At 44.1% G+C, this 27,375-nt stretch overlaps 1 protein-coding gene, 1 long non-coding RNA gene and 1 other non-coding gene across 3 annotated transcripts in view; 2 read left to right on the plus strand and 1 right to left on the minus strand.

Moving 5' to 3' along the window:
* Positions 1-23,835, plus strand: part of SLC25A43 (solute carrier family 25 member 43) — a 41,372-nt gene extending 17,537 nt beyond the window's left edge. The window contains exons 4-5 of the mRNA XM_020888105.2: positions 21,299-21,433; positions 22,266-23,835. Coding sequence (XP_020743764.2) covers positions 21,299-21,433; positions 22,266-22,466 — 336 coding nt within the window. The 3' untranslated portion in view covers positions 22,467-23,835. The remainder of the gene's footprint in view (positions 1-21,298; positions 21,434-22,265) is intronic.
* On the minus strand, positions 588-5,415 carry LOC139033596 (uncharacterized). The gene is made up of 4 exons (XR_011486135.1): positions 5,336-5,415; positions 2,985-3,081; positions 1,271-1,417; positions 588-715 (listed from the first exon to the last, which is right to left on the minus strand). It is a non-coding gene; the product is annotated as an uncharacterized lncRNA (long non-coding RNA).
* On the plus strand, positions 10,540-10,612 carry TRNAE-UUC (transfer RNA glutamic acid (anticodon UUC)). Its single transcript has one exon. It is a non-coding gene; the product is annotated as a tRNA-Glu (tRNA).
* Positions 23,836-27,375: the final 3,540 nt, after the last annotated feature.

The following is a 27,375-nucleotide window of genomic DNA, read 5'->3' on the forward strand; positions in this document are numbered from 1 at the left end:
CTCGCTTCGTCCCTAGAGCGAGCCTTCCCAAACCCAGGACCTAGAGGTTAGGATGTGTGTGCTCAGTCACTCAGTCATGTCTGATTCTTTGAGACCCCATGGGCTGTAGCCCTCTAGGCTCCTCTGTCCATGGAATTCTCCAGGCAAGAATACTAGAGTGGGGTGCCATTCCCTTCTCCAGGAAATCTTCCTGACCCAGGAAGATTTCAAATCTTCCAAACCCATGGGATTGAACCCATGTCTCTCGTGTCTCCTGCATCAGCGTGCAGATTCTTTACCACTAGTACCACCTGGGAAACCCAGGGTTTGGGGTAGTCAGTGAAAAGGGGTTAGATTCCAGTGTGTGGGTCTTTTTCCCGCATACCAAGCAAGTTTCCAATGGCACATGGGAGTCCTACAATTCTAGTCAATTCAGACACTCTCAGAGACAGCATCAGATTCCTTGGGTTAAGGGCTCAGTCCCACAAGACTGCCCCCCACTTCAGATCTTGAAAGGTTGTTGCTGAACGATAAGACGCCAGGATTCTTGGCCTCCGGAGGAGACAAATTCAATCCGGGGCCAGAGACGAGGCTGGATTGCTCAGAGCTTTTGTGTAATAAAGTTTTATTAAAGTATAAAGGAGATAGAGAAAGCTTCTGACATAGGCATCAGAAGGGGGCAGAAAGAGTACCCCCCTGCTAGTCTTCAGCTGGATGTTATATAGTCACTAGCAGTCTGTTAATGAAAAGAAAGGAATGTCTTAAAACTCAGAATGGCACCAAGGCCCCTCATCCATAAAATGCATTTTGGGATAATCTTGGCACCAGATGATTCATCCCGGGCCATAAAATGATTGACTTGAATCTTGTAGAAGGGCAGATTACCATACAAATAGTTTCGTTTACATAGATTAGGGGAACAATATCTGAGTATAACATACTGGTTTGTCAAGTAGTTTGAGCCTTTTGGTGGAACTTAGAGTCTGGGGTAAATGCATAGCACATTAACATAGCTTAAGACAAACATTTCCATAAGAAAACCGTATTGGTTAACTCAAGGTTTGAGAATAGTTAGCTTCAGGTGAAACCAGGTGTCATTATGACAACAATGTATTTTAACAGAAACCTCCTTTTAAATTTGTATAGAGAAGGAAAAAAAATATTGCTAGTTTGTTTCCTCCTGCCACTTAAGAGAGAGAAAAATGTCTGATACTTGCAGCCTATTTCCTCCATTTGGAGACCCCTGGCCTTCCTGCCTGTTACCCTCTCAATTTCAAGTCTAGGTTGTCACCTGAGCTTCTGAAGTATAAAGGTCCACACAGCTCCGTCCTTGAATCCGATTAACTTGCTAGAGTGGCTCACAGAACTCAGGGAACTAGTTTATTCACTGGATTACTGGCAACCGGACTCCATCCATTTTGATGCTTTTCAAAAGTCACTGTATTAACATAAACTCAGGTGTGACTGAAAGGGGTTTGTTATGAATACCAAGGCACCTTTATTGCTCTCATCACTTAGGAAATGTCAAGTTAATACTATAGGAGCTCTGTGCCAGAAATGGGGACGAAGACCAAATACATATTTCTTATTATAAATCACAGTATCACAAAGGGTTTCAGATGAAATTCAATGATATCTAAATATGGGAATAGAGGTTTCAATCTTCTTTGTAAACTTTTAGCATTCCTTTCTTCACCCAAGAGCTAGAACAGTGACCTCTTATGGGGAAATCCAGCCACCACCACCACCTTCTACTCTAGAATATATATTTACCACAACAATTTACTATATAGTGGAAGTGGGTTGTTGTCATTTAGTCGCGAAGTCGTGTCTGACTCTTTGCGACCCCATGGACTCTAGCCCACCAGGCTCCTCTGTCCATGGGATTTTCCAGGCAAGAAGTGGGTTGCCATTTCCTTCTCCAGGGGATCTTCCCAACCCAGTGATTGAACCCTCATGTGCTGTATTGGCAGGTGGATTCTTTACCATGAGCCACCAGGGAAGCCCAGAAGTGGGTATTTGGAGGAAAATTTGATCATCTTTTCCCTTCGATAGAAACCTTCTTCATAATGCATACACAGAGCTCCAACAAGAAGCTTTAAAATAGTGTAAAGTCATGATGGTTGTAAAAAAATTCAAAGAGGCAATTGCTTGGTTTTCATAAAATATGATTAACATCCAGTTATGAATGACAACACAAATGTCATCCAAAGATTCAGGAAGTGAATTCTTCGGGTTGCAGTCAAAATGTTATTTTACAGGAGTTAATAAGCAATAATGGGGCTTCCCTGACCACCTGCAGTGCAGGAGACACGGATTTAATTACTGCATCTGGAAGATCCCCTGGAAAAGGAAATGGCAACCCACTCTAGTATTCTTGCCTGGGAAATCTCATGGACAGGGGAACCTGGTGGGCTACAGTCCATGGGATTGCAAAAGAGTCTGACATGACTTAGCGACTAAACAACAACAACAATAAACAATACCCTGTCCAACCTACATTATTTTTTTAATTAATTTATTTATTTTGATTGGAGGCTAATTACTTTACAATATTGTAGTGGTTTCTGCCATACATTGACATGAATCAGCCATGGGTGTACATGTGTCCCCCATCCTGAACCCCCCTCCCACCTCCCTCCCCATCCCATCCCTCAGGGTCATCCCAGTGCACCAGCCCTGAGCGCCCTGTCTCATGCATCCAACCTGGACTGGAGATCTATTTCACATATGGTAATATACATGTTTCAATGCTATTCTCAAATCATCCCACCCTCGCATTGCTCCCACAGAGTCCAAAATTCTGTTCTTTATATCTGTCTCTCTTGCTGTCTCGTGTATAGGGTCATCATTACCATCTTTCTAAATTCCATATATGACAACCTACTTTAAAAAAAAATTAACCTCCCGAGGCAGAACCACAGGCTGTTTTTAAATGCAAATATGCAGTGCTTTCTCTGGCCATTAGATGTCGCTGCAGTAACGGAGCATAACTAAGCACTTACCTGAGGGTATGGAAGCCTTGCAGCTGGTGATCACTGTCCAGCTTACAACCTCCTGATCCCAGCTCAAAATACATCTTCACTTTGGAGGATAAGGAACCTAGAAACAACAGGCTAGCCCTAAATTCTATTGCGGTTGTTTGTTCCTGCAAAGTACTCAATCCAACTTCTCCAAGAAGAGAGAGCATTCCTAAGTCTCCCCCTACCTCCCCCTGGGGAGCAGGCAAGGTTTGCCAGCTGAATGTATAAGGAGAGAGCTTTGCAGGGCAGCCAGGCTCCTCTGACCCGAGCACACTTAATGGTAACATTTCCATTCCATTGGCTTTCCTCCTTACACTGTCTATCAGGAAGCAAATCAACGTCAGGTGTCCATTAGATAACAAGCTGGACAGGAAATTTCCTCACCCCCACACTGACTGGCCACTTTGTCTGAAGGTCTCGTTCTTCTAATATATATGCTTTATCCAGACACACACATACACACACAATCTGTCCGTTTAATGCCACGTCGGGTTGGAACTCTCTTGAGCGCTAATGACAGTAATCAGAAGTCTTGTTTAACCAGCTGAGCCCTTCCTTCACCGTGCTTACACTCATTTTATTCCTTTTTCTTTCTCTTACCCTGGCTCCTGGCTGGCATGCTAGAGACTGGAGAGGTAAATAAAATTATGCATGTGCATGTTCTGATGGGATGGCTGCTGGTGGGAAGGGGGTGAGTCAGCCCTGTGCACACATACAATGAGGTGCCCCCAACCTCGTGTGCCCTTGTGGCCCCCAAGACCACTGTGCCTAAAATGCCCTTGGCCACACTTCAGCACATTTCAACTCAAGCTCTTCCAGGTACACCCAGCCTTGCCACCTTTGTCTCTCTCACACCTAACCCAGAGCTTGGGACTGAAGAGGCTGACAGCACTTAGTATATTGAGAGAACAAGTAGAAGGGAAACAAGTAGATGGAGATTGATTTGCTTCCATGAGGACCGGGGAGTCCTGAGCAAATGGTTCTCTGAACAGTTTATGTGGAAAAAAAGAGAGAGAACTGCTGGGAAAATCCAGGGAGCAGCTGAGAAGGTGGAGCTTTGGAACACGGTGGGCCTTCTGAGAGGATCAGGAGGAAGGTGCCAGCCACAAGCTGAGTCCCCCACAATTCTGCCTGACCTCCCCCCCTCCCTACAGTCCATATTAGGCATCTTCATTTCATCAAACATAAAACCAAGTGTTAGCCTGTCACTTTCTACACAGGGGACTTTGACCCCATCAGGGCTCACAAGGCAAGCAGGATTAGGCCCGGTCAGCATTTGAGCTAAAAGCACATAAGATGAAGGACAAAGGTGGTATCCAAGTGGCACAGCTGACTGAGCAGAATATGCACTGTCTCTGGGTCAAGAGAGGCCCCAGCTGTTCAAACCAAGATGCTGAACTGGGCACAGAGCTTCATCCATTCCCTCCAGGGGGCCTCTCCCCTCTCTGGGTTCCTCATGTTCATAACCCACATCCTCAGCCCTGAGCCATATTTCCTCAACCCTGAGCCATATTTCCCCAGCCCTGCTCCTGCACTTCTCATCGCTTGCTGGATACTACCGTTTGGCTGACACCTCTCCAGGTCACCTTGAAGTGTGTATCAAACTGACCTCTCCCTCTCCTGAAACTGTCTTCCCAGGGTTCTCCATTTCAGTGTGGTCATTCCCCACTTACCCAGGCTGCAGACCCAGAAGTTGTCTCTCTTCCTCCTCCCCCAGTCAGCCTTGAACCCAGCTGGGTCTTCATTCCTAACACTCCCGTGTTTGTCTTTATCACTGTCCCTTCCCTCCTCTGGGACCTTATCAGCTCATACATCAACTACTGCAGTAATCTTCCAATTGATCTCAGGATTCATTCTAAAAATGATCATAAGCATTGGGCACTGATGTGCCAACCAGGCACTGTGCTACATGCTGTATGCTCATTATTTCATTTTAATCCTGGCAACAGACCTGCCAGGTTGGTACTGTTCTTATCAAGCCCATTTTGCAGAGGAGAAAAGTGAGGCACTAAGAGGTTCCGTAGCCCACCCAAGTCCACACACTCAGTAACTGAGTAACTTGCATCACCAGGGTCAATATTCATTTCCGCCTCCTCCAGCCCAGCCTATGGGCTTCTGCCAGATGAATTTTCTTAAGATCTGCCTGTGTCATGTCCATTATTGCCCTGAGAATAAAGGCTGGGCCGCTTGGCCCGGCAGGCCACCCTTACCAACTTCGCCACCCTCGTTGCACCGAGGCCCCCTCTATCAGGAGTTGCACAGTCAGATGCTGGCAAGAACTTGGAGGTAGGAAAAAAGAGAAAGTAGGGAAACCCGAATAATGCAACACTCACCTCGTAAAGAATAAGCTTGCAAATGCACTCTGAGCAGTCCTGGCTTTCAGAAGCATTCTGGAGAGCTAACTGCACTGTGCTTACAAAATGTGATCAGCATCTAAATACGAATCGCAGCACAGAACAAAGTGGGCCAGTGGAGGCTACAGTGAGTTCCCCTTCTCCAAATGGTAGATGCCATTTAGAAATGTGGGCCCATTTTTCAAGGGAGCCTAAAATCCAGATTTTCTTGTGAGATCCCCCAATCTTTCAACATTGGCAAATACAAGTTGTCAGATTTTGCCTGAGCTAAACAAAACAGGACTTTTGTTTGTTTGTTTGTTTTTAGGACTTTGTTTTTAAACCTCTGCCTGTTCCAGCCTCCAGTTCAATCAAAATGATCTCCTTAACCCCTCTCCTCCATCCCCCTGAAGAATAAATGTATTTCACATTCCTGACACCTCTGCCTGGAGCATCCACCTCCATCTCACCTGAGATGTGCCTCGTGGTGGCTGGCTCTTCTCAAGTTGTTTAGTCGCTAATTCATGTCCAACTCTTTTGTGACCCTATGGACTGTAGCCCACCAGGTTATTTTTGCCCTTGGGATTTTCCAGGCAAGAACACTGGAGTGGGTTGCCATTTCCTACTCCAGGGGATATTCCCAACCCAGGGATCGAATCTGCATCTCCTGCATTGGCAGGTGGATTCTTTACTGCTGAGTCATCTGGGAAGCACTCTTTTGACTTAAAACAGCACATATCTGTTGATTTCATTTAATAAATGGGTTCACTTTCCTACCCCTCAAACAGCGGTCCTATTGTGATAGGTCAAGACAGGTGTTTTGCCTCTGTAAAATCACAAATAAGAGTGTTCCAAACCACTTTGGAGGGCATTGGGGGGTAGGAAAATCCAAGTTAACTAAAAGTGTGCTCTGTCAATAACTACAGATGCTGTCTTCACTGTCACTACCCCCACCCCCAAGGGCATATTTTGTTCCAGAAGCTTTGTGGTTGAACAGCCCCTTTTAGTGGCTTCCCTGGTGGCTCAGATGGTAAAAAAAAAAATCTGCCTGTGATAGGGGAGACCCAGGTTCGATCCCTGGGCTGGCAAGATCTCCTGGAGAAGGAAATGGCTACCCACTCCATCATTCTTAGGGCTTCCCTGGTGGCTCAGATGGTAAAGAATCTGCCTGCCAATGTAGGAGACCTGGGTTCAATCCCTGGGTGGGAAAGATCCCCTGGAGAAGAAAATGGCAACCCACTCCAGTATTCTTGCCTGGAGAATCCCATGGACAGAGGAACCTGACAGGCTACAGTCCATGGGGTTGCAGAGTCAGACACAACTGAGCAACTAACACTTTGATTTTCACTTTTCAACCCCTTTTAAATAATACACTTAGCCTGTGTGTACACTCTGGTCCAGCTGGTTTAGTTTCCATAGCATTTCTCCACGTACCCCACCTTCTACCATCTCTCCACCATTGCTGCACGCCTCCACCCTTCCCTCCTGAAACTTTCTCTCACCTTCTCAAGAGGAAAGAGGTTCCCGGTTCTGACCGCCCATAGCTTCCTCTCTATAGCTTACAGGCCCATGTCACATGCCTCCTTGTGTCATAATCTTCTGTGTTCATGATTCCTTCTAGACTGAGCTCCTTGCCTTTGGGACGTGTGTCTTACACATCTGTTTGTCCCCATAGCACATAACCTCATATTGCAGGCACTTGATACTTGTTTTAAAATGAATAAAGTTCAGGGCTGGCTTCTGAGTTCCCACTGCCTTGTGAGTACAGAACTGAAACTCAGCTGCTGCTGGGTGAGACCCAAGCCTGTGTGCTCATCCCTGCCCTGTGCCAAAGGTAAGAACAGCCTGCCTTTTCCTGCCTGCAAACCTAGGGAAACCTCAGCTTTGTCCCCTGCCTCAAACTGCCTGCAATCCTTGCTCTGATAATGCACTATCTCCCAACCCCAGCCTTAGCTCTCCTGTTCTGTGTATTTCAGCTCCAACATCTGTCACCATTTCAAGATAAGTAAATATTGCTAAAAGGACAGAGAAAAACAGTCTTGATGGACACCCTCTCTTCACAACAGCCTCCCACCACTTTGTGCTTGATGAATCAGCATCATAGTGTTTGTACTTGCATGTTGATTTCAGTAAACGTGATATGAAGGAACAGATCTAGATCTGGCATAAGGATGGGGACAAAATATGTCTGGAGGAGGTAACCACAGGGAAGTCTTCCACCGGAAATAAGAAATGACAATAATGTGATAATAACTACCATTTATTCATCTTGTAATGTGGACCAGGCCGTGTATCATCCCATTCCATCCTCTTCATCCACCCTATTAAGTAAGTATAGTTAGTATCCCTAGTTTCTAGGTGAGGAAATGAGGCATGAGGCACAGAGAGCCTCATTCACTTAGCTACCCAGCATTCACTTAGCTACCAAGTGGCTCGGGGGCTAGGAAATCAGGTCTCTCCTTCAGGCCCATGCTTTATTCACCAGGGCTCCAGAAGCTTGTTCCTAGATGCTAAGTAATCAGTTAGGGTTTTTTTTTTTTTAGTTCAAGATGACAGAGAATGAAATCTAATCTTGAGATTTGGCAACACTGGGCCTCAGTTGGAAAAATAAAAAATAAACAGCACACAAGCTCAGAAACAGGCACGAGAGTGGCTTTGGCCAAGGAATGGTTAACTCAGTTGGAAGGGGAAAACAAATCTTTGGAAAACCAGGCGCCCTGGCTTTCTTTGGTCGCTGGCAGCCTGACAACGGAAGGCTTGAAGCTGGCAGATTGAAATGAGGAGCAGAGAACATTCAGCAGCCATGGACCTTTGGCCGCCTCAGACTGGCCATGCCGCTCAGACAGACTGGGAAGAAAACCCCAGCAGCTCACCGAGCCCATGGCAGAGCAGGTGCAAAGCCCCAGCATGAGAGAGTGTGGATTATTCTCATCACACCTGCCAGGAAGTGCTACATGAGTTTCAGGTGTTCTGCCTAGTTCAGCACTTCTTGATTGACATGGCATCTAGTCTCAGGAGGACTAGAGTTCTGTTTCCTCAGCACAGCCAACTCACCCGCTGGTCCAAAAATACAAACACTGCTGGGTTCTCAGCTCTCGGGGTCATGGGAGAGGATGGGAACGTTACCTTGAGTTCACTGCATCTTGCCATCATTTTGCTTTGGGGGCTGGGCCCTTTGGGAACTGACTGCTTCTGCCTCAGTCAGTAGCATTGCCTTGGCATTCTGAGGGGACAAAAAAAAAGGACATTTTTCGGATCCTGGTAGAGGTCTGGACATCCCTCAGGCCAGGTGGCTTTGTTTGAATATCATCATTAAGGTGTAAGGAAAGAAGTCTCCCCTTTGTTTTTTCCAAAGGTGTAGAGTGCCCTAAATACTTTAGGGATGGCAGTTGTTGATCATGGAAACAAGACTATTCCCTAGAGGGCAAGAATGGGGCGGGGGCCTCAGGGAGGAGCCTTCCTAATTCCACTCATTGTAAAATCACTCTGCCCTTTCCTCCTGACCTGCACTGTCTTGTTCCTTCCAAGACATAAAGTCTGGGAATCGAAATGGCCAGCCTCTGCTAAGCAGACTTCTTTGAGTTCCAGCTGGACAATAACAGCAGCTAAAACGGGAGCTCCCCTTCCCCCTGCCTCCAGGGTTGGGGTGAAGAGAGACAGGGAAGGGAGGGGAGTCCCAGGAAAGGCCCACAGCTGTGAGCACTCATCTGTAGGCCCCGCTGTCAGGGGGAGATGCACACTGGGGTTTGTGAATCCCTCTGCTGGCATCAAGCCAGCTTTAGAAACGCAGCACCAGTTGTGTAGTCGTGGCCGAGTGGTTAAGGCGATGGACTAGAAACGCAGCACCAGTTTTTACCTCCTTTCCCTCACATAGATGTTATTCATTTGTTTTGGAGGTTTGTTTGTCTCTTTTTTTGTTGTTTGTTTGTTTTTGGTCATGCCATGTGGCATATGGGATCTTAGTTCCCCGATCAGGGATTGAAACCATGCCTCCTGAATTGGGAGTCTTAACCATTGGAACACCAGGGAAGTCCCTGTTCATTTGTTAGGGGAGGTGGTTGTTTATTTTTTGATAATTTATTTACTTGTTTTTGACTGTGCTGGGTCTCCATTGTTGCATGGGCTTTTTTTTTTCTTTAGTTGCAGCTCTCAGACTCTAGAGCACAGACTCAATAGCTGGGGGCGCACAGGCTTAGTTGCCCCACGGCATGTGGGATCCTCCTGGATCAAACCTGTGTCTCCTGCATTGGCAGACAGATTCTTTACCACTGAGCTACCAGGGAAGTTCCCCTGCTCATTTGCTTTTGATAGCTGTGTTTATCTTAAAGCTTTCATTGGCAGACTAGCTCTGTGGTCCAGAGTGTGGGCTTTAGATGCCAGCCCTGCCCCTTACTCTTTGTGTGAACTTGGGTAAACCACGTCGCCTCTCTGAACTTCATCTTTCCTCCTCTGTAAAACACAGGGATCGCCAGTCCAGGTTGGATTCATGAGACAAGTGCTTGGGGTGGTGCACTGGGATGACCCAGAGGGATGGGATGAGGTGGGAGGAGGGTTCAGGATGGGGAACACATGTAAATCCATGACTGATTCATGTCAATGTATGGCAAAAACCACTACAATATTGTAAAGTAATTAGCCTCCAACTAATAAAAATAATTGGGAAAAAAAATAAATACAACATTTATAAAACTAAAAAAAATGAATAAATTTTTAAAAATCTAATAAAAAAAAAACACGGGGAGAAGCCTAGTGCCTGGTTCATATTCCTATGGAGAAGACTGAACAGGGTTAATGCAGACACAGAGCCAGACACATGATAAATACTCAATAAAGCTAAGGTACTATTTTTATTCTTGAAGCATCTCTTCAGAATCTACTCAGGCATCGAAGGCCTGATTAGAGCTACAAAAGCCAGGCCAGGTGTGTTTATGTGTTTTCTATGATCACTATAAACACACAAATGAGCTAGCATCGCAAGACCTCAAAAGATCTTCCCATCTCTATAGATAATGATGAGAAGGGATGTAGTGGAGTGGATCATTCATTTGCTGGGTTGATTTAACAGGTGTTTACCCAGAGGCCACTGGGTGCAGCTACTGCATGTGTCTGTATATTCCCAGCCTGCTGAAAACTGGCATCTGCCAAATCTTTTCCTGCAAGCTTCCTACGCAGTCTCACTCCCTGTCAAGATGACACTGGGGACACCCCTGATGGTCCAGTGGTTAGGACTTGGTGCTTTCACTGCCAAGGGCCCAGGTTCAATCCTTGGTCAGGGAACTAAGATCCCACAAGCTGTGGGGTGTGGCCAAAAAATAAAAACAAAATTTTAGAAGGTAACACTAAAAGTTGGCTCTCCCCAGCACACACTCCCACGGCCTCCCTCCGCTGCTCCCATGCCTGCATCTCAATTGCTTTCTCGAGTCTGGTCCAGCTGCACTTTTGATTTCCCCACCTCCACCCCCAGCTGGTACGTGGGAACTATTTCTCTTCTCTTCCCAAGCAAAATACTAGCCTGCTGTCCATTTCCTCACTGTCCCCATGTCATTGTGGGCTTTCCGAGTGGGTCATTATGGGGGATGGCTTGTAGGCCTGCCAAGCCGGGAGCAGCTGCCTATACCCGCTTGCGTGGACATCCCCCCCCCACCCCGCCCAAGGAGCCAGGGTGTTTCTCAGCTATATGAGGACAATTTGGGGGGACCTAGCTCTGCCAAGAGAAACTTGAGCCGTGTGGCTCACAAGACATAAAGGCCCTTTTACTTTAATACCATTGTTTGTTTGGTTTTTTTTGCCTTGTTTCACTCCTCGGGATTTGCCAACAGACAGAAGCCTCTTAGCCCAACTGCCTTCCACAAATATACATTCTCAGACGGCTTGGAAACTGGATGGTATGGTCTTCAGGTTGTGTCCTATATTACTGCAGAAGTTAGAAGTTGTTTCCAAATAACAAGTGAAAGGTTATGAGCTCCTGTTCACTCCAACTAGCAGACTTTTTTCTTCTTTTTTTGTATATTCTTTCCTTTGTCTCTCCTTTTAAATACTCTTTTTTTTTTTAATGAAGACTTTGGGTTTTTTAGAGCAGTTTTAGGTTTACAGCAAAATGGAGAGGAAGATACAGAGATTTTCTACAGACCCTCTGCTTCCACACATGCACAGCCTCCCCCAGTATCAACGTCCCCCACCAGAGTGGAACACTTGTTACAACTGATACCTACCATGACACAACATAATCACCCAAAGTCCAAAGTTTACCTTAGGGTTCACTCTTGATGTTGTCCATTCTATGAATTTATGCAAATGTATAATGACATCTTAAGTATCCTCTGTCTCTTTTTGTGGCTTGGTAACTCATACCTTTCTCAGTTTAATAATATTTCATTGCCTGATACTGGTTCATTTATCCATTCACACACTGAAGGACATCTTGTTGCTTCTAAGCTTTGGAAATGAAGAATAAAGCTGCTTTAAACAACTGCGCAGGTTTTTGTGAGGGCATAGATTTTTAACCTCCTTTAAGTAAATAACCAATATCTAATCAGCACAATCGCTGGCTCCTATGCTATGAGTATATTTAGTTTTGTAAGAAACCACCGAACTGGCTTCCAGAGTGACTGTACCATTGTGCATGCCCACCAGTAATGAATGAGAGTTACTGTTGTCCCACATCCTCACCAGTATCTGTTGCCCTTGGTGTTCTGGATTGTGGCCATTCTAGTTACTGTGTAGTGGTAATTGGGTTGTTTCTTATTGTTGAGTTTTAAGAGTTCTTTCTATGGTTTGGATAACAGTCCCTTATCAGATATGACTTTTGCTGATATTTCCTCCTAGCCTGTGTTTTATCTTCTTATTGTCTTGATTAATGCTCTTTTACAATTAACATTCTGCCTTTTGCATAGGGAACATACGCATTTGAAACAAAATCCAAGAGGCACAAATAGTGTCCATTAAAAATTTAGTCTTCCCCAACCTTTGTCCCTTGGCCTCTCCAGTTCTCTGCAGAGAAAACCCTATTGTTTCCAGTTTTTAACCTAGTCATTCCAAAGATGGTCTATCCAAAGATATACATAAACATGCATATTTATATTCTTTTTGTTTTTAGAAAATCAGCAGCATGCTACACTGTTTTTTTTTCCACCTAAAATGTATCTTGGAGATGGCACCTTATCAGTCCAGATTTAACTGCCACATACTTTTAAATGATGACATAGTGTTCCATAGTATGATGTACTATCTCTTTGATAGACATTCAGATTATTTCCAGTTTGCTGCTGTTATTAACAATGCCGCAACAAAAATCCTTGTAACATACATTTCCCACATGGGCAAATGTATCTGTAGGATAGATTCCTAGAATTAGGATTGCTCTAATCAAGGGAATATGAGTTTACATCTTCACAAGTATTATTTAATTATTTCAGTACTCATGGAAAGAATAAAAAACCTAAAACATTGCCTCTGGTAGAAGACCTCGGGGAGTTTATCACAGAAACAATCAAGCACATTGCTTTGAAGTGTTTACCTATCATTTCCATTGACTGCAAATCCAACCCTTCTTTCCTTCAATATGTATTAAGCACATTCTGGGTGCTAAGCGTATTGGTAGCCTTTGGGAACAAAATCATAAACAAGATAGACATAGTCACTGCCCTCATGGTATTTAGTCTGTGAGGTATGGGGGTGGGGAGACATGAAAGAAATAATTATACACTGAAAGTGAAAATGTTAGTTGCTCAGTCATGTCTAACTCTTTGCAACCCCATGAACTGTAGCTCACCAGGCTCCTCTGTCCATGGATTCTCCAGGCAAGAATACTGGAATGGGTTGCCATTTCCTTCTCCAAGGGATCTTCCCAACCCAGGGATCGAACCCAGGTCTCCCACATTGCAGGCAGATTCTTTACCGTCTGAGCCACCAGGGAAGCCCTATACACTAGATCATTACAAACTGTATCACATGCCATGAAAGAGAAGTACCGGGTGACCAAAAGTGTTTACTGGGCTCCTGACTTAGGCTGGAGATCTGGGAAGACTTCCCTGCAGAAGTATTGTTTAGTCTCATCGGTGAGAAAGACTTATCTAGGCAAAGGGAAGCACAGATTTGAAGTCCTAGGGGCAGGAAGGAGTGTGGAGTAGGACCAGCAGCATGGATTAGAGGAGCAAGAAAGAGCCTTCAAGGTCATTTAGTTCCAGCCTCCTTAACCTGACATGTGAGGAAAGGTTCAAGGAATTCAAGAACTTGGTCAAGGTGATGCAAACGGTGGCAGAGCCAGATCTAGGACTCAGCTTTCTCAAGTGATGTCTGCTGTAGAACGCTGCATGTCCATTCTGGCAGATCTGAACTTGACACTACAGGATAGTCGCCTGGGTTTGTATGGAGGGAGAATTTAAGTTCAGGGCCTTCTGGCTAGTAACCTGATATGCTTTGTATCTCTTTACTAGTAAGATACAGTTTGGGCAAATGGCAGTCTAGGGGTTGGTTTAGTCTTCAGTATACTTGTCTCTTCTCCAAGCTTTGGGAGGTTTTTTGTTTTTTTTGTTGTTGTTGCTGCTGTTGTTGTTTGGGTATTTTGGGGAGCTTTTTAGGTTTGGGGGGTTTTCTGTTTTGGCCATGCCGCACAACTTGTGGCATCTTAGTTCCCCAACCAGGAACCGAACCTGAGCTCTTGGCAGTGAAAGCACAGAGTCCTAACCACTGGATTGCCAGGGAATTCCCTCTTCTCCAAGCTGAAATACTCTATAATAATGATAATGGTGGTTACTATTTGTCAAATGCTGTTCTAAGCACTTTACATGTATTTCATTTAATCTTGACAACAATCCTATAAGATAGGCATTATTATTATAATCCCATTTTACAGATGAGGAAATTGAGGCTCGGGTAGGTCAAGGCATTTGCTCAAAGTCCCAGGGTTAGTGAGTGGCAAACTGAGGTCTCAATCTAAGCAGTCTGGCCTCAGTGCCCATGTGCTCTCACTGCCCAGGCACTCTCACTGTCAGCAGCAGGGGGGTGGGCTCAGGTCTTAGCCTTAGCTGCTGTGTGCTATGAAGGGCCCATGCCAGTGAAACTCAACCTGTCTGCCTATCAGACTCATGTGGGGAGTTTGCCAAAAATGTTGATGTCCAGCCCTCACCCCAAGTCAGTTAAATCAGTCTCCATGGGTGATCCCAATCATTGATGGTTTTGAAAAGCTTCCATGTTTAGTCTAATATGTAGCTAAAGGTTGAGAAGCATGGCTATATAGCCATACCATTCCTTCTTTCTTTGGGGATATCTTAGTCCGAGCTGCTGTAACAGAAATACTATAGATTAGTGACTTGACAAGCACTTATGTCTCACGGTTCTAGAGACTGGGAAGTCCAAGATCAAGGTGCCAGCAGGTTTGATATCTGGTGAGAAGCCACTTCCTGGTTTGCAAATAGCCACTTTCTTGCTGTCTTCTCCCATGGTGGAGTGAGAGGAATTATTTCTCTTGTGTGTCCCCTTATAAGAGCACTAATCCCATTGATGAGGGCTCCACCCTCATAACCTAATCACCTGCCACCTCTAAATACCATCACAGTAGGGATTAGGGATCCAACATATGAACTTTGGGGACACACAGATATTCAGTCCAGGGGGCAACCAGCAATATGATTTTGCTTTTGCAATCTGGGTGTCTATTTTTTTTATTAAAAAAAGTTTTTATTTTGCTTTGGAGTAGAGCTGATGAATGATATTGTGATAGTTTCAGGTGGACAGCAAAGGGACTCAGCCATACATGTACATGTATCCATTCTCCCCCAAACTCCCTCTCCCATCCAGGCTGCCACATAATATTGAGCAGAGTTCCATATAGTATACAATAGGACATTGTTGGTTATCCATTTTCTGGGTATCTGTTTAGTGTGACCCTTATAGAGGCATTTATTCATACCACACCATGAGAAAACTCCAGGAGATAGTGAAGGACAGGGAAGCTTGGCACACTGCAGTCCATAGGGTCACAAAGAGCCGGACACGACTGAGTGACTCAACACCACCACCATGAGCCCCAGTCCTAGCATAAAGAAGTCATTCAGCGTGTGTGCTATGGCACCCACGTTCAAGGTTGATATGTGGTGTTTGCAGAGGGCTGAGGTAGTAATCTAACTGGAAATAGTGTAGCTTAGTGGGGTAGAGCTTCAATCTGAGCCAGATTCAAGTTGATACTTTTTTCAAGCAGTCTGATTTTGAAAATTTCTCTTTTCTCGGGCTCCATTTTGCCATCCATAAAACTGGGTTAGTAAGATAATACTGCCTATTTCATGAGGCTTCTTTGAGGATTAAATGAGCTAATCCATGTCAAGTGCTCAGTGCAATGCCTGACACCTATAACTCTGTAAATATTGGCCATTGTTTTATTTGCTGGCCATACATGTGGCTTATTTGAGCCTGGTTACAGGTAAACAGTTGTATTGGAGAAAGCTACTAGCAACACTGACATTGAGGGGAATTTTGTTTGACATTTGATTAGTGCCCGGTATGTGCAATGAAGGGTATTAGACCCTGAAGAGCTGGGACAGTGAGGACTGCCTAGTGTCTGATCCTATGAGCTTGCTGACTGCCAGCCCAGAGACTGCATCCAGATAGCTTATACCAGGTAGCCTGATCCACAGCAGAGGTCTAACCAGTACCTCAGGGAGCACAAAACAGGAAAAGAAAAGACTGGAGATGTTTTAGTTCAAGTCCAAAGGTGGACTGCAGGCAGAATTCACTGTTTCTCAGGGCACCTCGGTCAGTCTTTTTCCCTCTAAAGGCCTTCAACTAATTAGATGAGATCTACCCACATTATGAAGGGTAATTTGCTTTACTCAAAAGCCTAGTGATTTTTTTTTTAATTGAAGTATAGTTGATTTACAATGTTGTGTTAGTTTCAGCTGTACAGCAAAGTGATTCAGTTATATATATGTGTATATAGTACACACACACACACACACATATATATATTCTTTTTCAGATTCTTTTCTCTTATAGGTTATTACAAAATATTGAGTATAGTTCTCTGTGCTATGCAGTAGGTCTTTGTTATTTATTTTATATATAATAGTGTGTATATATTAATCCCAAACTCCTAATTTATCAAATTAACAAAGTCTAGTGACTTAAATGTTAATCACATCTACAAAATACCTTTATAGTAACATCCCAGCTGGTATTTAACCAAATATCTGGGTATTGACCATGGCCTAGCCAAGTTGACACATGAAGCTAACCCATCATGGGGTGATATTGGGAAATGATGCTGGGAAGATAGGTGGGGGCCAAATTGTAGAGAGTTTTGAATTCTGTTAAGTTTTCTTTGGAAAACACTCCTTCTGGAAGTTTTCCTTTGGAAAATTGGGGGTTGGTGTAGGTTTTTAAGCAAAGCAATGACAGTATCTGATGAGTTTTGAGTATACATGAAGGGTGAAGAGAACTTAAGGGTAACTCCAATTTGGGGCCTGAGCAAAGAGGTCAAAATACATATACAGTTTGTGGTGTTTATTAGACACTTAACTGGAGAGATGTTAAGTAGATAGTTGGTTACATGATCCTCTGGCTCAAAGGACAGAGGGGGCCAGAGGAGAACAGGAAGAAGGCCAGTGCAGTTGAAATGTAGCGGCACAAGATGAAACTGAAAATATGTACTGGGACAGGTCATGCAGAGCCTGAGCCTTCACGTCATGTGTTCAGCCATCTCCTACCAGCTCAAGAGAGCTGATTATTAAATTGCAGCAAATTTGGGTGCTGGTTGACCTCACAGTTGATAGCCTGCAATCTGCCATGGTAGGAGTATTTACAACATTGAAATGAAGAAATGCTACAACTCAGGGCTTCCTCCACCCACAGAACCAGTTGTTAAATATTTACTACAATATTACCACTACAGCTTACAGACAGCAGTGACAAATTTATATTTATTCTCAGTGGCTTTAATAAAGTCATTACAATATTTTAAGCAGGTGAGTAAAAAGATTTTGATTTTTTTTTAATCACTCTGTCTGCTCTATAGAGACAGAAGGCAAGAAGTCTCAAACTTTTTCTGTCCCAAAGAGACTACTAAGGATGCTGCTGCAATAGTCCATGTGAACACTGAAGGTGGAGTGAAGGAAAGACATCTGAAAGATTGTTAGGGTCCCAAGATTGACCATAGATGGCCCCTGATTCATCACAAATTGACTATAACTGAACCTGTTATATAATTAATGTAACTTGGTTAGTGTTTTTTTATTTTAGTGGTGGTAAGGGACCCCAGGTTGCAAAATTATTACCTTGACTCATGACTGGGGGCTTTTTGCTATTTTACTGGAAACCAGCAGAAGATAAATCAATAATAGTATCTCATAACAGAATAAGACAGTTAATTTCCTACATGAGCACAATCTCTTCTTTTTAATATTACAATCTTCCAGTAGCAGGAGGTGCTTCAAACCTTGCAATTAGGCTGATTCTTTCTAAGGGAAAGGAGGCTTTAATATCTCTTTGACTTCAGTTCTTTCTCAATGGGGTAGGAAGGAAAAGAGGCCATGTCAGAACAGTGCTAAGATGAACACTTTAAAGACATTGGCCAAAGACCCCTGACCATTTTTGGCTCCTGTAACTCTAGGCTGGAGACTCAGCTTGTTCATTTCACATTCCTTTTCTCATACTCTGGTCTGTGCTTGGTTGTTACTATACCTCAAGGGGAAGGCCTAACCCCAAAGTTCACCCTTTGCCTTGATGGAGAACAGAAATCCCTTTCCTACAGAGCTGAAATTCTAGTTGGGGGTAGGAGTAACCAATAAAGAAAATAAGTAATTATACCAACTATGAAAGAGCAAGGAAAGGAGACAGGCCTGGCCACAATCAGTTCAGCAGGGTAATCGAGACAGATGCCAGAATGAGTGGGTAGAGTGGGGAGGTAGGAAGAAAGGAAGTAGAGTCAGCCAGAGTAGACAGCTATTTCAAGAAGTGCAGATGGAAAGGGAAAGACATGTCCATCCACAGCTAGATGGATAAGCAAATTATGATACATCCGTACAATGGAATACGACTCAGCAGTTAAAAAAAAAAAAACTATTGATGAACACAACATGGATGACTCTTAAAGGCATCATGCTGAGTGAAAGAAGCCTATCTCAAAACAGTTACAAGCTCTATGTTTCCATTTATACGTCATTCTCAGGGAGCAAAACTATAGGAACAGAACAGAACAGTGGTTGCCCTGGGTTAGGGTGGGGGTGACTGTGATCATAAAGAAGCAGGAAAATTCTGGGGGGCTAATGGAGCAGTTCTATATCCTGATTACAGGGGTGGTCACACAGATCTACACATGTGTGTGCATGTATGCTCAGTCCTCAGTCGTGTCTGACTCTTGCAACCCCATGGACTGTAGCCTACCAGGCTCCTCTGTCCATGGAATTTCCAGGCAAGAATATTGGAGTGGGTTGCCATTTCCTCCTCCAGGGGATCTGACTCAGGGATTGAACCTGCGTCTCCTGCACTGACAGGCAGATTCTTTATCACTGAGCCACCAGGGAAGTCCATCTATACATGTGTCTATACTCATGTAACTAACTACACCCAAACAAGGTAATTTTACTGTATGTTACTTGGGGAACGCGAGATTGGGCAGAGTCTAAAAGACAAAGATTGGAGGAAGGAGTCGTTTTTTTCATATGGGAGGGACTTGAGTTTATCCATTTGCTAAGGGAGGAAATCAGGTCTCCTGAGAAAGGTGGCCAAAAAGAATTCAAAGGTGTGAGATCCAGGGCACCAGTGGGAAGGAAAGATGATCTGTTTTCCCCACAAACGGCGGCACAACACAAACTCCGTCTGGGACGGAGGACACAGTGTGGTGTGCAGGGTGTTGTGTGTGGTGAGGTTGGGGAGAGCCACTGGGAGGAATGGGAAATGATGCTTCCAGAGCTCGCCCTGCAGTATGATGGCCCCGCAGAGGCTAGATACCTCAAAGCCTCACTGGTGCCGATCTGTACTTTGGTGGATTCGATCTGTACTTTTGTGGATTCGTGTTCAGCAGCTTGGTGCAGAGAAGAGGTTGGTGGGGAGGGGGGATGGAGATCAGCTTAAGGACGAAGGGCAAGGATTTTAAGACGAGGAACAAAAAGAAGGGCTGTGAGGACAAGAAAAGGAGGACCATGAAGCCAACAGGGAACTAACAGCATGGGAGACAAGGGAGAGGGCATGTGACTAGATCAGCTAGTGATCAACTGATTATGGTTAATAGGCATCAGAGGGGGAGCAGGATGGATGAGGACACTGGTCCAGCAGTTCTGAAGTGGAGACAGAGGACTCACAGGTCAGGTTAGGGGTTTCACTGATATTTAGAATACTTTCTACAGAATAGTCATAGCAGGACTTCCCCAATGGTTCAGATGGTAAAGAATCTGCCTGCAGTGCAGGAGACACGTGTTCAATCCCTGGGTTGGGAAGATCCCCCTGGAAAAGGAAATGGCAACCCACTCCAGTATTTTTGCCTGGAGAATTCCATGGACAGAGGAGCCCAGCAGGCTACAGTCCATAAGGTTGCAAAGAGTTGGACATGACTGAACAACTAACACTTTCACTTTCAGCTCATATTTATTGATCTTTTCCATGTGCCTGACACCAGTACTTTGCATGCACATCTCATTCATTCTCACAGCAGATACTATTCCTATTTTCTAAATAAGGAAACTGAGGCTCGAAAAGATTAGATGAGTTACCCAGGGTCACATGACCAGTAAGTGGAGCAGCCATGGACTAGAACCCAACCTGTTTGACTCCAGGGTTTATGCTTCTCTGACTCATACTCTATTGCTTCTCCCGCATGGAAAAGCTTGATTCCATCATAATAAAATGCTATATTGACCTCAACTAGACATCTCAGAAATGAACCAAAGTAGGTGCATAGCTTCATGTAAATGTGTCATCATTTCTGAAAGCCAGCTATAAGGGGCTGTCCCCCTCACACTGGATGAGTGGTGTCAATTCTGCCTGTAGATGGTATATTGAAAAGTTCTTTCATTTGATCATAAAATTATTTTGTTAAAGGACAAAAATTACTTTCAGAGATGGGGCATTTTGGTGGTCAGCCAGAATGATATTGGGAGTGGTGATGAAATCCATGGGGTAACCAAAGGAGTGGGTGGTCAAAGGGGTGTCAAGGTGAAGATCACTGATGCTTATGTCTAGAAACAAGGTATGAGATGGGATGACTGTAGATGCTAAAGTTCCCTATGATGGTGGTGAGTGTGGAAGAGGGGGAGCTACTAGGTGTCACAGGCCTCAGTGAGTGTAGAAGAGTGGCCAGGAGGCCAGTAACTGAAAACAGCAACGAGTATGGTTTAGTGCCACCAGCCCCAGCTGAGAGCTTTTGACATGAGAGTGGCCAGGGTCTGGGAACAGGAAGCAGGATCTGGAAGAATGCCCTTCCCTCTGCTGCCCATCCCAAGACATCTGTGAGGTGGGGAAATGAGCAGCCCCCACTTGAGGGCTTCACAGAGGAGGGATCAGTTAAGACAAGGAAACAGAAGGCACTTAAAAAAGATTAAAGTCTCTGTTACAACCTGTTTAATGTAAAACAGTATCCTTGGCAGCTTGCAGCTGTTTGTGAGTATAGCATATGTGTTAAATCCTTATAGCTAATAAAGAAGACAAATGAAAATGAAAAAAAAAAAGATTAAAGGCCTGAGAGGTGTCTACCATGTCGAGGGTATAGATTGAGAGGCAGTGGTAAGTGTGAAGTGTAGTCAGTCCAGAATAGCTGCTTCCTTCCAAGAATAATAGCCCCAAACATGTGAATAGGGTGTCATGGCTTTCCTGCACACTAATACTCATTCTAAGCCTACAGAAAAGATAGAGTCCTGTGGCAGCCATTCTTCACCATCATCTTGGCCAGGACATTGAATCTTGAGACCTGGACTGCTTGACAAAACCATTATTTCCCAGTGACTAAATCACCTCATCCCATCTTCTCTTTCCTACCAGGCTCAGAGCCCCTACCTTCCCCATGGTGGAGGGGTGGATGTCCATTTCTCAGGAGCAGTGGACTGCTTCCGGCAGATAGTGAAAGCCCAAGGGGTCCTGGGGCTCTGGAATGGATTGGCAGCCAACCTACTGAAGGTGAGAGGAATGGTCAGTCTCCCACTTGTCCGCCTCTGCCACTGCCACCCTTTTCTACACCTTTGCCACTCCCTCTAATTTGCCTGGAAACACCTCCTCTAGCACAGAGCCTGTGAATGCAGGCTGGCTGTCAGCCCTGAAGAGTGGGGACCCTGTGCAGTGTTGGGGCATCTGATACCCCATCCCAGAGGAGCTAAGCATTTAGTGTCAAGGTTCCCAGCAGGGAGGTTCATAGACTCCTAAAAGGACTGCAACCCCCTATCCTAAAATTGTATGGAAAAATGTGTCCATATGGGCGTCTGTGCGTCTCTCTGGGGAAAGGATCCATAACTTTTACCATTTTCCAAAAGAACTCCATGACTTTAAAAAAAAAAAAAAAAGGTTAAAAACTGTGGACTAACCTTGCACTAGTTGGCATAGAAATGATTCTAATCAAGACAAGATTATGTTAGGAATTTCCCAGCTGTCCAGTGGTTAGGACTGAGCATTTTCACTGCTGAGTTCAATCCTTGGTCAGGGAACTAAGATCCCACAAACCATGCATGGCATGGCCACAAAAAGGCAAGTGTATTTTGACAGGCAGTGTTAGATTGTCTACATGCATATCAACCCACACCCAGGCTTCCCCGGGGCAGGCCTTTCAATGGCTCTGCCACTCCTCTCCCCAATCCTCACTGGGCCAGCTTGCATTTTTCCATCTTCCGTGATTCCAAAAAGAATGACCATGTTGTATTGTCTACAGCCTTTATCTCAGTTTACCCTGATCCAAGTTGATTGCAGATGCATTGATGTTTTAGGATTTTCACATGATTTTCATTTTTTTTCTCTACAGATAGTTCCATATTTTGGAGTTATGTTTGGCACCTTTGAGTTCTGCAAGAGAATCTGTCTTTACCAAAATGGTTACATCATGTCTCCTCTGAGCTATAAATTGACCCCAGGGGTGGATCAGAGTTTGAAGCCCCAGGAGTTACGGGAATTAAATAAGTTCTTCAAAACTGGACAACTAAAGTCTAAAAAACCAACTCTTTAAAACTGAATGGAACTAGAGGTGCACTGATTGAAGGCGTGTTGCAATCAGAGAGGAATGGAGCCTCAGAATTGTGCACGCATGGGGTGACGAGAGGGTGCTCCTGTCTGCTGCTCTTGGAAATGAGAAGTTTTGGCCACACCTGAGCTCCAGAGTGATGGCTCTGTGAACACCTGCACCACCGTGATTTTATAACAAAAACTAGCAGTAATGAAATGTACAGTTTACACTCTGGATATAAATAGTCACTCAGTCGTGTCCAACTCTTTGCGATCCCATGGACTGCAGCATGCCAGGCTTCCCTGTCCATCACCAACTCCCAGAGCTTGCTCAAACTCATGTCCATCAAGTCAGTGATGCCATCCAGCCATCTCATCCTCTGTCATCCCCTTCTCTGCCTTCAGTCTTTCCCAGCATCAGGTCTCTTCGCATCAGGTGGCCAAAGTATTGGAGCTTCAGCTTCAACATCAGTCCTTCCAATGAATATTCAGGACTGATTTCCTTTAGGATTGACTGGTTTGATCTCCTTGCAGTCCAAGGGACTCTCAAGGGTCTTCTCCAACACCACAGTTCAAAAGCATCAAATAGTCAGTGTATGCAACACCAAAGAAAGGGCCTGGCCATGACCCCTCAGAGCAACGTGCTGTTGAAGTGACTGGGCAGACAGCATGCTGGAGCTCCGCCACAGGCTCACAGCTTACACTAACCCATGGCAGCCTAGTTTCACCCAGATTCACTTGAGACTTCCCGATCCAGTCATTCTAAAACTCACAATCCTGGCTGTCTTCAGAGTGCACGCACTATGATGTAAATTATGCCTTACCAGAAACTAAATGAAAACATTTAACATTTAAAAGTTACCACCTTCATAGTAGATCCAGCCTTCTTTATTTAAATTTGAAGGCTTCTTATGTTTCTAGAAGGTAGTTTATACCATGACTGCTTTGTTATGCCCTAGAAGACCTTCTTTCAGTTAGTCATGTATAGTTCAAATATCCTGAATTCTTTGCCTTTTTAACTTGCTTTGCAAGCCTACCCAGAAAATAAATTATTTAGTCAACTTATTCTCACAGCATGTCCCAGTTGCCTAGAAAGGATCAAATAGAACATTTGACACACACATAGACCCACAATGTAACTAAAAAAGCACTTTGGGCTAATCATGTCTACTAGATTTTTTTAAATCAAATTTTGGGTTTATTCCACCTTGGGGATTCTATGTCAAGTTTATGTAATTGTATCTTTTGAATAGCCTATCTATGCATCAAAAAGCAATATCTAATATTAAGTTGTTAATTTATATACACACAGAAAGAGACTTTCAGTATGTTGGAAGTATTTTTCCCTATTAAATTTATTTTCCAAAGAAAAATTATGTGTTGGTCATTTATTACTAATCTGAGTTAGAAAACTATTGCTATATGTATACTGGCCAAAATCTTTAAACTCTCAGAAACTTGTCCTATTGAAATATATCAAAATAACTCAGTTTTCCAGCCACTGAGGCAGACTGTGTTTTATGGAAAAGAGAAGTTAATACACACAATAAAATCTCATCTGTAGCCCAATCAGTTAGAGTTTCAGTTCAGTTCAGTCACTCAGTTTTGTCCGACTCAGTCAATTGCGACCCCATGGATTGCAGCTTGCCAGGCTTCCCTGTTCATCACCAACTCCCAGAGCTTGCTCAAACTCATGTCTGTCGAGTCAGTGATGCCATCCAACCATCTCATCCTCTGTCATCCCCTTCTGCCTGCAATCTTTCCCAGATCAGGGTCTTTTCCAAGAAATCAGTTCTTCACATCAGGTGAGTTTAGAGGTGACAGGTGAGTTTAACAGATTCTTAACCCAGAGTGAATAGTTGATGTTAGTTACTCTTTTTTTTCCATTTATTTTTATTAGTTGGAGGCTAATTACTTTACAACATTGCAGTGGTTTTTGTCATACATTGAAATGAATTAGCCATGGATTTACATGTATTCCCCATCCCGGTCCCCCCTCCCATCTCCCTCTCCACCCGATCCCTCTGGGTCTTCCCAGTGCACCAGGCCCGAGCACTTGTCTCATGCATCCAACCTGGGCTGGTGATCTGTTTCACCCTAGATAATACACATGTTTCGATGCTGTTCTCTTGAAACATCCCACCCTCGCCTTCTCCCACAGAGTCCACAAGTCTGTTCTATACATCTGAGTCTCTTTTTCTGTTTTGCATATAGGGTTATCGTTACCATCTTTCTAAATTCCATATATATGTGTTAGTATACTGTAATGGTCTTTATCTTTCTGGCTTACTTCGCTCTGTATAATGGGCTCCAGTTTCATCCATCTCATTAGAACTGATTCAAAGTTAGTTACTCTTGATTTTCCTTGAGGTGAACAACTTTTTAAAAACTTCTGAAAGCTGTAAAAAAATTTTTTTAAACTCTAGTACTGTTCCTAAAACAAATTTCCAACTTCTTGTATTTTCCCAGAGGTATGAAGGAAACGTTCTGCTTTTCTGCTTTAGTGTTTGCAGTGGGCACCACCAAACTGGGCTAAGTACTTTAGGAGGATTATAAAGATATGTGATGCAATATTGACCCAGGAGTAACTTCTAGTCTTCAGCAACAAAACATACCTACACATATGAAATGACTATAATTACAAAGCAAATACAAGCAAGGGCATGATAATATAGCAGCAACCATTAACAAGATTACCAAGGGGCTCCATAATTGATTCATTTAGTGAATCAGTGATTTAAAGTATAATCGAAAAAAATGAGTCTTTTTTTATATGGTGGTGGTGGTTTAGTCACTAAGTTGTGTCTTGACTCTTTGTGACCCCATGGACTGTAGCCTGCCAGGCTCCTCTGTCCATGGGATTTCCCAGGCAAGAATACTGGAGTAGGTTGCCATTTCCTTCTCCAGGGGATCTTCCTGACCCAGGGATCAAACCCAAGTCTCCTGCAATAGTTATTATTTATTTGGCTGCTCCAGGTCTTAGTTGTGATATGTGGGATCTTCGACCTTTGTTGCGGCATGTGGCATCTTTAGTTGCTCCAAGCAAATGCTTAGCTGCAGCATGTGGGATCTAGTTCCCTGACCAAGGATCAAACCTGAGCCCCCTGCATTGGGAGCTCAGAGTCTTAGCCACTAGACCACCAGGGAAGTCCTGGGAAGGAATGAGTCTTACATTACGTTTTGAAGGAACTGAAAGGATAACAGTTGGTGAAGAATAGGTTAAGGGGAGAGTATGTTGCAGGCTGAAGGTAGCGTATGTGGTATCACAGAGGTGGAAGGAAGCAAAAGGTATCTGCAACAGAGTGCGAAGACTGGCTTTGTGCATTCATTCAATGACAGCTTGCACTCTGGGCATCATGGTACACCAGGCAGCTAAGGTCCTTGCCCACATTCTAGTGAGGCGGGCAGTCAAAAAACTAATCAACAAGTGAGGCATAGATTGTAATGTTATGAGGGGGATAAACAGGGTGCTTTATTAGAGAATTACATGGGAGGTAAGGGAAGTATTTTTAATCAAGGAGCCAGAGAAAGCCACTATGAGAGGTGATATTTGAAATGAGACCTGAAAAATAAAAATGAATCAACCACATAAGGAACTAGGGAGAAGAGCATTCTTGGCAGGGAGAACGGAAGGTGCAACAGTGGTACTGGTAGTGGGAAAGGCTGGATGAATGACAAAGAAGTGAGCACAGCCAGTGTGGTGCGTGAGAACAGATGAGATGTGGTTGGACAGAGGGCCAAGTCATATGTGGCCACTTGGGCCATAGTAAAATGTTTAATTCTAAAATAAATGAGTAAAATGAGTTTAATTCTAAGTGCAGCAGGGAGTCATTGAAGTCTTTTATGCAGAGATGATGCTATATAATCTGATTTTCATTTTTGAAATATCCCTCTGGTTGCTATGTGGATAATAGATGGGAAGGAAGCAAGGCTGTGAGCAGGAAAACCAGTTAAGAGGCTACTAAAAAGTCCAAGTAAGAAATGATGACTTTTGGGGAATTCCCTGGAAGTCCAGTAGTTAAGACTTGGTGCTTTCTAAACTGGGCCATGGGCCCAGGTTCAATCCCTGGTCCAGGAACTAAGATCCTGCAAGCGACACAGCCAAAAACAAAAAATAAAAAAATTTAAGTGATGGCTTGGACTAGAAAAGTGGCAATAAGTATGAGAAGAATGAATAGATTCAAGACAGATTTTGCAGTTTGGGATCAGCAGGATGTGCTGAGCAACTGAATGTAGGGAATAAAAAAAGAATTCAAGGATGGCACCTAGGTTTTTCACTTTTGACTTATCAAAAAGGTAGATAATGTAATGATCCCCTGGAGAAGGAAATGGCAACCCACTCCAGTATTCTTGCCTGGAAAATCCCATGGACAGAGAAGCCTGGTGGGCTACAGTCCATGGGGTCACAAGAAGTCAGACATGACTGAAGCGACTTAGCACTTAGCATCTGGGTAGGCCCAGATAAAGTGAAAGAGGAAGGTGGAAGAGAGACTCGAGGTTGCAAAATGAGGCAGAAGAAATGGGGCACAAGAAGGACTTGGCTGACTTTGAATACAAAGATGCCCAAGAGCCAGGAAATGGAGATTTCAGTCCTACAACCACAAGGAATTGAATTCAGCCAACAACTTGAATGAGCCAGGAAATGGACTTTCCCCTAGAACCTTCAGAAAGCTTTGCAATCTTGCCAGACACCTTGATTTAAGCCAGGTAAGACCTGTGTGAGACTTCTGACCTCTATAACTGTTAAGATAATAAATTTGTGTTGCTTAAGCCACTGACTTTGCAGTAATTTGTTACAGCAGCAATAGTAAACTAATATACCAGAATATTATTGATAATTATGTCAGGATACAAAGCATACCTGGGCTGTCCTGGCCAAACAGGACAAGTCTGGAGCTCAGGAGGTAGTGGTG

The sequence above is a fragment of the Odocoileus virginianus genome, unplaced genomic scaffold, assembly GCF_023699985.2.
Source record: "Odocoileus virginianus isolate 20LAN1187 ecotype Illinois unplaced genomic scaffold, Ovbor_1.2 Unplaced_Scaffold_20, whole genome shotgun sequence".
Classification (NCBI taxonomy): Eukaryota; Metazoa; Chordata; class Mammalia; order Artiodactyla; family Cervidae; genus Odocoileus; species Odocoileus virginianus.